Source organism: Carassius carassius, chromosome 20 (assembly GCF_963082965.1).
Source record: "Carassius carassius chromosome 20, fCarCar2.1, whole genome shotgun sequence".
NCBI classification, from domain to species: domain Eukaryota; kingdom Metazoa; phylum Chordata; class Actinopteri; order Cypriniformes; family Cyprinidae; genus Carassius; species Carassius carassius.
In genome coordinates this window covers 2,550,347-2,563,048 of record NC_081774.1, presented here as the reverse complement: position 1 = coordinate 2,563,048, position 12,702 = coordinate 2,550,347, and the positions used below count along the sequence as shown (strand labels likewise).

Here is a 12,702-nt window from a genome sequence, read left to right as displayed (position 1 = left end):
TGTATTTTATTATTTACTGGGAAAAAGCTTTATAGCTTTTGCTGTGAAATTGTAAACAATCCTTCAAAAAAAGTGCCAATGGCATGAAACCTGAATGGAACTCACAATTTAAAGTAAAATCCATCAGAAGGTTGTCCAGAAAAAAAAAATAGGACACACACAAAAAACCTGCTGTGTGAAAAAGAGCAGTGAATAATACTTAGAAAAAAAGTGCATTTCAAATATCTACATTTACCTCTCTCATTCAGTCATAATTAGGCTGCACGACTGAATTTTGAACTGTTAAACGACAAACTGATCACAGAACATGTTTGTAAAGCTTTAAATGTTAACTGTTAAAAAGCAATGTTATCAGCTTTTATGACTAAACATTTGCAAACAACATTGTACTGGAGAATCTGCACAAATGAAAGTCTTAGGGGCCGTTCACAAATCGCGCCTAAAAACGCGTGGAAAACGCTAGGCGCACCGCTTTCTCCTTCTTTCCAAAGCGCTCGCGCAGAAGCGCCCCTGAGGCGTCTGCCTTTGCTAAGCAACCATGACGTGCTCTCTCCTTGAAGACGCGGAAATTTCAGCAAAGGATAAATGGATTTGCAGCTCAAAAAATCGCTTGCAGTAGCTCTGCTACTAAATTTATTTCAAAATGGAAATCCATATACAACTATGATCAGCTGTTCCTTTCATCTTGACTGAGCTTTTAACGTTGTTATGGGAAAGGATGAAGCTGATTGGTTAGTTCTTGTCACATGACCCGCGGTGTGGTTGCTACATTCTGAAAAGTTGAGATGTTTTTAACTCGATGCGGTACGGTGTTGGAAATAACGAACTTGAGCGCGCAAAAGACGCGATATGTGAACGTCCCCTTAAACAGTGCAGTAGTGCAGGTTACTCTTCTTTTTTTAAAGGCTCAATGTAAAGTACTCCCACATCACGCTGAATGCTGCAGACATAGACATCATATGATGTCTATGGCTGCAGAGACGCTGTTCGGGAAGCACGTGACATAAAACAAGGCCAGCTATTGGCTATTCGCTACTTCTCCTGTTGTACTGGCTGAGTAAAACCTCCGGTGGCTCATTACTGCCACACTTTGGTCACCGCAGATTTGAAATATGCACGAAATGAGCCGCTTACGGCAAATAAAAGTTATTTAGCAACGAATCGATGACTAAATTAGTTGACAACTATTTTAATAATCGATTTTAATCGATTAAATCGATTCGTTGTTTCAGCTCTATTCAGATCGTTCATGAATGAGAAGATCTCTCGATCTCGTTCAGTGAAGGGCGTATGGATTCACTACATTCAACAAATCACATGCTCCGTCACATCTTGTGTAACTCTTTGACAGGATGAAACCGTTCACAGAGCTGTTCACGAGCTGCGCATGCGCTGCTAATAGCGCCAAGCTCGCGCGCTGCTGTGGAGGGAGGAACTTCAGTGAACTAGAAATATGAGTCTAGTAGCAACGTATCTTCCGTGATGTCCCCGATGCGCGGGTCGGGGCGGGTAAAAAATTTTTACTTTATTTGCGGGCTGGGGCGGGCCAAATTATTTCATAAAAGCGGGTTGGAAAAAAACCCGACCCGTCTCCTCTGAAAAGGTTGCACAACTGACAGAATAAGTTACAATATCTGAGATATTGCTGCTAAATTTTTTTTACTTGAATGGCATTGCTTAAATTGATATTATTTATCTTTTGACATTTAATCTTCTGAGTTCAGAAACATTGTTTAATATATCTGCTGTTCATATGTTCATATATTAGTGTGTTATATGATTAGAATGTTGTCCCGGTTTTAAAATAAAGCACATCAATGATATTTGAGAATGTATTTTCCCTTTTCAGGAAAAGTATCGAAAAAGTATCGAAATCGAAATTCTTGACTAGGTATCGGTATCGAAACAATAATTTTATTGTATATATATATATATATATATATATATATATATATACACACACATTTTTTTTCTTTTTTTCTCTTCCAATCAGATAATCCATCATTTTGACCAAAGGTGGCCAATTAAGTGCATGATATGTAATGCATGACATAATAATACAGAAAAATACAGGGGCAAAAACACATAGGCAGCAATATTTACCATAAAAATATTTTTCCAGAAAAAAAATTCACCACAGGAATATTGCCACATAGTGACAATGTTCTCATACATCCAGGCCGCAAAAAAAGATAGCACAAATTTGTCCAAAAATCACAGCATAGTGAATATCTGAAATATCACCCAGCCCTACTAATAAACACAATTTCTCAAAGCTTAACCATCTAGACTAAGCCGTTTACAAAGTGAGAAGCTGGTTAACACAAAGCAGCTATGGTATCATCAGCAATGGAGCAAATATGTGTTGGCAAAGCCTATTAAGGTCTTGGCTCATCCAGACTAGCCAAGATTTATCCAGAGTTAGGCTGACAGTTGTAACTTATTCAGGATGGGCCATTAATAGGATGACTGAGCACCAACAAGCTGCTTTTTTAATTCTTCCTTTTGTGGCACAGGAGAGAACTTTAACTTATTAATTCTCTCATAGCGGTAAAGGTCAGTCTCATGTATTCACATGAGAGGTCACAGAGCCACATAGGAACCACTGTGTCCTCAGAATCATTCACTGTTACAGAACTGCTCCTGTTCCTATCCAGCGTTCAAGAACAATTATGCAAAGCTTGGTGGGTGGAAACTTCAAATAAAATGTAAAATAATCCTGCATACAGGTTCACCAGTGTTTCAATTGACCAGTCAACTAAAGTCTTGTTTGATATTAATAAGAAGAGATATATTTGGTTTAATGAAATAGAACAGTTGTTAAATATATCTACGTCAAACACATGCAACCTCATTGGGAATCCTTAAGACCTTTAATTTCAAAGAAAACATATTACTAAAAAGAAGACATATTGTTCATGGAAATCTCAAGTTCATTCCAAAGGGATGTTCTGTAAAGCTTCTAAGAGTTGGCAACCGTAACCAAGGTGGGTGGAGTTCAGCGAGGGTCAATTGGACTTCTTTTCCACATGATTTCACCAAAACTGACACTTCTGTCCATCTCCCTTTCTGACTTTGTAATCAGCACAACGGTTCCATCCTACTGTATGATCCAGTTTTAATACAAGCAGCTCATTTTGTGGTTTTAAGAGGATAAACAGTCCTGACTAATAGGAAATAAATGAAGGCTGTCCGTGTCAGATATCACTGCTTACCAACTCACTGAGTCATTGACAGAACAGCAACCAAACTTCACGACTTGATAAAGCATCCAATTCTCCTTCCTAGGGAGTAACCAGAGTCCAGTGTGCAGAGCCCTCACACCCTCATAAGGCAATAACTCTCCACCATTTTGAGATAATTCAACCCAGGAATAAATGCTAAAAGTGCAACACAACCCAAATTTAACAGGTGGCACAGAATGACGTGGTAATGCTCCCAAGATGCACACGATGATTGATGTTTAGCACTCCAGGCTGATACTTACATACTAATTGACTTTTTTCATCATAAAAAAAAAACATTCAAACAAACATCATTTGCATTTACTGAAAAGCATTTACCTTCATCACTAAAGCAATAAATGCTCAGCTCACATGCTCACAAACCTCAGCCTGATTTCCTTAAGATTTGAATACTGTAATCCGACAGGATTCATGCAGTTGCACAAACCACAAAGCATTCTCGTTTAATTTGCATTTACAAAACAACTCTGCCATATAGTAGTCATCCTCGGTTGCACATTTGCAAATATTCCTCTCTAACTGCATGCAAACATGCAATATCATACAACAGACCACATGGATTGTTTCATAACACAAAACTGACAGCTACAAAAACAAACCAGCCAGTGTAACGTTACAACCATTTCGCCTCCGATGTACACTTACATGGAAGTTACGTGTATATGCACTCAACAGAGAGCATGCTGAGATTTGTGTGCTGTTGCATGCCAGGCCCTGTCCAGCATTCGGCCCGCATATGCTAACGCGCTAACGCCTTAGCACTATTCGCTAACGCAGATAGTATTCAAACGATTTACTTGGATTTAAAAAACACAAAAAAGACATTAACCGCAACCACCTCAAATCGCGATAAAACGGAGGTGGCGTGTTTATAGCACCACTGAAAACCACAGCGAAGCCTGTCGACTGACTATATTATGTGTGTATGAGTGAGTTTAACGGCAGAACTCGTACCGAGCAGAAGCAGCTTCAACTCCCGTCTCGCGTTGCGTTTGTCTCGACGCAGCTCCCTTTCGATCTCGGCGTTGATTCGTTTCGACTCCTTGGCCTCTTCGCTCAGGCAGCAGGCCATCATCGACTCTAAAGTCATCTCCACTAAAACAAGAAAATATCACTCGGTTCGAGTGGCCGTTGGAAAAAAGGCGGATAAAAATCAAATAACCCCACAATTCAACTTCTCTGAGGAAAAATATTAAGAAAAAGACGGGGAAAAATGAGAAGGGAGGTGAGGAGATGATCTGAGGGGGTTTGAGAGTGGAGGAGGGGGTCGGGGGCCTCGCGCGCTCCGCGCTGTGTTCAGTCTTCCCGCGGTGAGCGCGAGCCTCTACCGCGCGTGCAGACCGCTGCAAAATTACGGAGGTACGGTTAGGAGAGGAAGAAAAAAACGGGAGGATGAGGAAGGGAGGGCAGCGTCGACGACGACGACGAGGAGGAGGTCCAGGAGCCTTATCTCGCAGATGATTAAAAAATCCAGGGCAAACTATCCTCGCGTGCGTGCGACACTCCCACAACGGCTCACCACCGACACGGGTCCCGGTGAAAACGGGACAGATCACACAGTCGCGACATCCACTGTTCCTATGTCCCCCTCTCCAGCCTTATTCACCCCTTCAAATGATGGAAAACAAGATTCCTGCTAAGAAAAGGTGGTGAATAAATCGTCAGTTTCACAGCGAGTGTGTCAAAAACATTCCCTTTCTCGTCGTTTGGGAGCGCTCAGTCACTTGTAGAAAATGTTTAATTCCTTGAAGGGAAAAAGCCAGCTGCTTTTAAAAATGGATTATGCCATTTTTTAATTAATTTTTGCAGATGACAGCAGCAGCGTCTCCTCCTACATCAGCGGAGCTGCGGCGCGCACACTAGCTTGATTCCAAACGGATGATTGACAGGGAACGAGGGCTCCAGCAGGAGAGGGGAGGCGGGAACTGTGAAGACAATGTTCTGGAGGCGGATTTCTTTTACTGTCTATGCGGATAACAGGAAGAAACTGTCAAGTTTGGTCGACGGCACAAGTCAGTCAGGCGTTCAGAAAGTGCTCGCTTCCCGGGGTGTGTCTCTTTTTCTTATTGCATTGAAGTCTCGCATTATAGAACACATTTCTACATATAAAGCTCACACTATATAAATATACTTTAATGGTCAAAAGGGAAATTGTGAATACGATTTATAATAATAATAATAATAATAATAATAATTAAACGAAATAATTATGATTTGGTGTTTCACTTACTGTATCAGATCAAGTACTTTATTAATCCCGCGGATTAAAAAAAAGTGAACAACGATCATTAAAGTGAAAATATGAGATTCGATTATTATTATTAGCATACTTGTTTTTGTTATCTGAAAAGCCACATGAAAATGTAAAATCTATTGCCAGCATATCATTCTGGAATTACTGTCCCTCACAAAACGATAGTAATGTATACTTCTTAGTTATGAAGGCAGAAATTAAAGGAGTAAGTTATGAAAATAAATGTTAAAAAATGTTAAGAATTTAACGGTGTTGTAAATAAACATCACAATTGTTAAACTCTACCTACATCTAGTGGGCACACCTGGCAGTACATGTTGAAAAAATTATATTAATCTTAGTCAAGTCCTCCTGGTGGATGCTGTATGTATGTTATGCAGACATTTTATTTTTTTTAAGATGCATGGAAATATATAAAATATAGCAGATAAATCTATACAGAACACCTATAGTGCTTTCATGTAAATCAATCAAATAATGTAGACAAAAAGATGCCCATATTTGTATCTATGTATGTAAAGTGTAAGTATGCATCCCTTATAAAAGTTGTCAACTTGTTTAGATATTTACATCTTATCTCACACTTTTTCACCATTAAAAACAGGTTCTCCCCACTGAAGCCCGCCTTCTTTGATTTGATTGGTCATCTCAATCATTGAAGAGGAAGATATTTATTGTCAAATATTCAAGGGACAATTTGGCCATTTCTAATTATTTTCCCCCTCAGTGTCAGTAGGGTCCAATGTCACTTGGACACCAGAGTTCTTGAAAACATATTTTGTGTTTTGCAGAGACAAGAAATCCATTCAGCTCTGAAACGACATGAGTAAATTATGTATTTTCAATGTTGGGTGAACTAATAATACTGTTACTTTAATCTTTAACTCTAGTCTAAATATGGGAAATAATAGTCTCATATTATATCATGTCTTTGTAGTAGTAAAATAAAAATGTTTTTTGCATCTCTCCCCCCCCCCCAAAAAACGTTTTGCACAACAGTAGTGATTTGCAGAGTAGATTTTGACAGCAGAGGGCAGCAGATGTTTGTGATCAATAATCCGGTTATTCTGTTGTTCACGTGTTGTTTCTTCAAACAAAAAGAGGGCACTGTTTGACTACAAATGCTCTCAGACATGCATCTACTTATTCAACCGTGTACAGATCCAATTCAAGTTCCATAATTAGTCTAAAAAGTCTCAAGAACAGTTTAATCTTTTCCATTGCTATCAGAACTGAAACTTGCTTCACATATCATATTTACTTAGAGCACATTGCTCATTTCAATGGCAATGTTGTGTTTCCATGTTTCTTCATTTTGCTCTAGATGAAATATGGGCTTCTCCACAGCTGTGAATCCGCAAAGGCAAGCTGTGAGTAACATGCATGGCCACTGACCATTCGAGAGAAGATGCTTCAGCATTGCTGCCACTGGCAGCTCATACACAAACACACTGCCAAAGTGTCCCCATGCAGACCTTTTGAGATTTTTGAGATATATATATAATTCTAATGAATGTGCGGGACTTTGATTCATTAGATCCCTATAAGTAATATCAAAATGCAGTCAACTAAAAAACTATTTATGATAATAAATGAAAATTATATACCAGTTTGCAATATCAAGCTGTTTTTGCACATGGGAGCCAATGACGCCAGAAGCCCAACCCATTAAAGCTACAAATGGGCATCCCTCTCTCATATTAAAAATAAGGTGGATAGAAATAAAAGCAGTATTGATTTTAGTTCTGATGTTTGATAGTGAAGGTCTCGCCCTGGATTTATGTGCTTTAAACTGGATCTGAGCTGGGAGCACCCGAAATCACTTTATACCTGCCAGAGCTCTTCCAAGCCTCTGTTTCCAATAGCAACCATATATGTGCAGCTCAGTGCAGCGACCAGAGAGTTCCACGGGGAACGCAGAACTTTCTCTCGTCATCTGACTGCACAGCGGGAAGTTTGCGATCTTACCACCCGACCAGTAATAGCAGTAAACGTGCTGAATGCCAGAACTCTGTACACAGATATGAGAGCTCTGTCATCATTTACTCACGCCGAAGTCGTGCAAAATGCATTTGCTGTGAGAAATCTATGGGATTCACTGAAAATCTTCCTCTCTGCTGCAGTTCACAAATCTCAATCTGCATTTTCAGGTGTGCTTCTGTACACTCTTAGAAAAAAAGGTTGGAAAAAAAAGTGGTTTCTGGAGTGGTATAATTTCAAAAAGTACTACTATGTACCATTAACTAAGAGGGACTAAAATGCACCATTTATGGGTAAATAGGGTAAAAAGGTGTACATTTTGAAAAAGTGCCTCCCCAGTGATAGCTCTTTATTCTAAAAGTGTATTTTTGACAACCGTGGATTCTGAATTATTGCATTCAACAGCATGAATGGTTTAGAATGACACGTAAATGCCATAAATAATGGCATTTACATTTTTGATTGAACGCTTCCTTCGAGCTTGCAGTTTGTGCCAGACATCACAACCTTAGATCGTCTTCCCATCAGAGAATAGCTGCCATCCTGCTTTCCCCCCTCATTGCTTGCTCTGCTGCAGTCAATCTCACAATCCTTTGCTTGTGCCTGCTGTCCAATGTGGACACACAGTAATTGTTCAGGATCAATGTTTCTGCTATAAAGGTCAGATGATCATTTATGAGAAGGGGTGACCCATGAAACTGAAGTATTATAAAGACGTCAGTTCTGCCTTCTAGCCATTATACACGTGATTTGGGCACTTAACCCTGGCTCTTCCTCAGGGATTTCCTCTACAGTTAATGCTTGGACATTCACCATTGTTATCGGGGCCTTATTATTTTGGGACACAATAGGCATTTCTGTTCCACTAGCCTCGCCAAAAAATTAATCATAACAACAGTATCAAGAAACTATATGTATGCAATATTTTATCAACATTGAAAAGACAGTTTACAACAACTAATTTATGTTCTATTCTATCTGCAATAGGAAGAAATGTAAAGTTATAATGTAACTCTGTGACAGTTTTGCTGGAAACTGATGGCATAGCCTACGGTGCAAAACATTAGTCATTTATCAATCATGACACAAAGACCGTCAGACTTCAACAAAACAACAAAACCTCATCTATGTCAGCCAGCTCAATAAATTTACCTTGCTGACAGAATTGGCTAAAACGATATTTAAATAAAGTATATTCTATGGCCCTTCACCAACCCTAAACCTAACCCTCACAGGAAACATTTTTACTTTCTCAAAAAAACTGATTCTGTATGATTTATAAGCATCTTGAAAAATGGGGCATGGGTTATGTCCTCATAAGTCACCCTCTCCTTGTAATACCTGTGTCATACCCATGTCATTATACAGAGTTGTGTCCTGATATGTCACAAAAACAAGAGCACACACACACACACACACACACACACACACACACACACACACACACACACATATATATGTATATATATATATATATGTGCATATATGCAAATATAGATTGTTAAATCATAGTGAGTAATAATGCAGTTGCTATATGGGATTGTTCAAACTGCTATCATTAATCTGGCAATTACTACACCAGTTGTTGCACAAAAAAAAGTTGCTTAATGCTTTTGAGGTGCTAGCATAGCAGCTCAGTGTTTTATTAGGTTAAAACATTCATCAGGATTTGAAATATTCTCAAATGCTTCAGCAGGAAACGACCACACAAATACCCAGAGTGCTCACTGTCTTCTGTTCTTGATGTCAGGATTACTAAGACAGTTTCCACATCAGGGACAGTCACCGCCAAAGACCAAAATGCTTCTTATTTCATTGCATAAATCACATGCCAGAGAATTTTTCATCACTGTGGTTCTACAAGGAACACGCACGCTTACAAATCAGCTTCCAAAAAATCCCTGACAGCGTGTTTTTGACAAGTTTGCAGTTATCTATCACAGAGAGCTCGGTGTAGAATGGGTCCTGTGGTGAAGGAAAACAGTGGGATACCTCTGGTATCTTGCCTTTTACAAACCTAAGTCATTAATTAAAACCTCCTTCCTTCCACATCAGAGTCACAGATTGAAACTAACCAAGAGGCCCTTTGCCATTAAGATGCACAGATCCAATTAAGAGAGTGATTAATTGCCAGGGAGGGGATTTAAATAGGAGCGGCTGTAAACGAAGGCACAGTGGTCGGTCCTGGAACAGGTCCGCTGTCGGCGAGGATGAGAAATCAAGGAAATAATTGTCCAGCAACAGGAGGCTGAATGGTTATGGTCTAAATCAGAGCTCTAAAGGACGGTCAAAATCATACTGTGCTGAGTCCACTAAAATTGTTTTATATTCCTTTTTGACTTTGACCAGGAAAAATCTCACAGCCTTAATGAACTCTCTTCAAATTCTTCCAAGAACTAATGATGAGATATGCCCACTGATCTATAATAGAGAACATTATATATAGATCAGTGTCTATGCCACATTAACTTTATAGCTCTATACTCTTACTGTATATCACATATTGTCTTGTTTGCAACCTTTTTTTTTAAAATTATTTCCCTAGGGATTTTAAGAGTAACATCCGAGACAAAACTGATAATTCAATAGAGATCTACATTAAAGGCTTGTTCACATCAATGATAATGACTGTAATGATAAAGATAACTAGAGAGTTTTAATAATTGTTATAATCCTGTAAGAATAGTAAAGTCCACACCACAACTATAGCAATAACGACAGAACGTAATGATGTAGTTGGAATCAATTTTAAAGCATTTTTCCCCCAGCTGACCAACAATAAAAACACTGACAGCCAATCAATATCCATTTTGCTTTGAAGAGCTCAAGAATTTGAAGACAACAAAACTGCAGCCTGTGCTTATAATAAACTAAATGTTAGCATGCATTGATGTGGGTGCTAATTTAATTGTCATTAGAAATTTTAGAAATTTTAATTGTTCTGGTTGTGAATGGCCTCAAGTCTCTTAAGCTGCTTAAATCTATAAATTACTACATTTCTGACTCACCATCCTAATTAACAGATGACTTCTGGTTGTAAATTTGCATGTATTTAATACATCAATGAGAGAACTCATTTAGTCTAAATAAATGACACATCTGTACTCTTGTACTGTACTGTACTACACTTGTACTGAATGATATGATCTACTTTCATTCTTTTTTTTTACCCTTTTATAGTCAATGAATGTAAATGATGAAGAAACTGGATTTGAACTCTTATCACACACATGTATGCATAACATATATATGTTAGAGCATGTGCATTAACCTCAAAGCCACGTTTCCTTAAGTTAAATGTTTCATTAAGATGGTCTTTGCCATTTCATGTTCATGTACTCAGATAATGAGAGTAAGTTGGTGTTCCTGTGACTCAGTGTACCATTAAACTGGAAGAAGCTTGTCATTTTGGGTCCCTTTCATTAAAATAAATGAACTGAATGAAAGACAGAAAACATCAGATCGTAATAAATATTTAGGGGTCAAATCACTGACTCTTAAATATGAGCAATAGTAATAATGATGCAAACAAACAAGCGTCATCGGTTATGTTAGAAATCAGGATGTGAAATATAATGTCAAAGTTGTTTGTCATTACCATGGAGCTGATTATCCACACAGAGAAGTCATACCTGCAAATAGAAACACCATAATTACACGGCGGTCTTGGCACAGCAGCAGGAAGAGGGCGAATAAATGAAAGTGTTAACCTAAAGAAACTAGCTCATACTCTAAAGAAAGAGAACAAATAATCACCTGAAGGCTGGCTAATCCCTCTTACCTTTTAAATGCTATAATGTACTTTCCCATTGTTCCACCTGTATTTCCAGGAGATTTCATATACGCTTTATGATTGTTTTTTTCTTAACTTCAACATCGATTTCAACATTGTTTAAGCTGTTTCTCATTAAATATCTTTAATAAGCAAAAGAAAACAATTGTTGAAATTGTATGGGTTGTTTTACAAACAATGTATGAATATGTCTAAAGTTTTAGTTGTGTCGACTCTTATTTCTTGATTTAGACTTGATTTACCTACTATGGTATTAGGCTATCTGTGTGTTTTTGGCACCCCTTACGAAAAAGTAGTATACAAGTTGATTTGACTAATTATACTTAAGTAAAGCTCAAGTATATTTTTAAGTATACTTCATGTAGCAAGTACACAAATATCAGTGTTCTAGTAGTATACTTGTAAGTGTACTCCTTGGGACTAAATTGGCCCACTGTCTAGTATGGGTTCCATTGGTTAGATTCAACTATTTGTATATTTTAAATCTGAGGTTGCAAAAGAAATCAAAATACTGAGAAAATCTCCTTTAAAGTTGTCAAAATTAAGTTCTTAGCAATGCATATTACAAATAAAAAATTAAGTTTTCATATATTTACAGTAGGAAATTTACAAAATATCTTAATGGAAAATGATCTTTACTTAATATCCTAATGATTTTTGGCATAAAAGAAAAAATTATAATTTTGAACCATACAATGAATTGTTGGCTATTGCTACAAATATACCCCAGAGACTTAAGACATAATGAAAAAGGCACAGATAAACAATATCATTGGAATCACTTTCTTCTGTTTTTTCTTTTAGAGTTGATGAACCATAAAAACATCCAATCCTGCTATAGCAAGCTAAGAATTTAAAGCAGTAGTAAAACTTGGGCTAAGAATAAACAGACGATATTGTCTGCTGCTGTGGAGAATAATATACAGGTGCTGGTCATATAATTAGAATATCATCAAAAAGTTGATTTCAGTAATTCCATTCAAAAAGTAAAATTGTATATTATATTCATTCACTACACATACTGATATATTTCACATTTTTATTTCTTTTAATTTTGATTATTATAACTGTCAACTACGGAAAATCCCAAATTCAGTATCTCAGAAAATTTGAATATTACTTAAGACCAATACAAAGAAAGGATTTTTAGAAATCTTGGCCAACTGAAAAGTATGAAGATGAAAAGTAGGAGCATGTACAGCACTCAACACTTAGTTGGGGCTCCTTTTGCCTGAATTACTGCAGCAATGAGTCGATCAGTCTGTGGCACTGCTCAGGTGTTATGAGAGCCCAGGTTACTCTGATAGTGGCCTTCAGCTCTTCTGCATTCTTCAGCTCTTTATCGCATCTTCCTCTTCACAATACCCCATAGATTTTCTATGTGGTTAAGGTCAGGCGAGTTTGCTGGCCAATTAAGAACAGGGATACCA

At 37.8% G+C, this 12,702-nt stretch overlaps 1 protein-coding gene across 1 annotated transcript in view; it reads right to left on the bottom strand.

Annotated features, from left to right (window-relative positions):
* Positions 1-5,166, bottom strand: part of gna11b (guanine nucleotide binding protein (G protein), alpha 11b (Gq class)) — a 62,748-nt gene extending 57,582 nt beyond the window's left edge. Inside the window, exon 1 of the mRNA XM_059501128.1 lies at positions 4,200-5,166. Within this exon, the coding sequence (XP_059357111.1) occupies positions 4,200-4,335 (136 nt within the window). The 5' untranslated portion in view covers positions 4,336-5,166. The remainder of the gene's footprint in view (positions 1-4,199) is intronic.
* Positions 5,167-12,702: the final 7,536 nt, after the last annotated feature.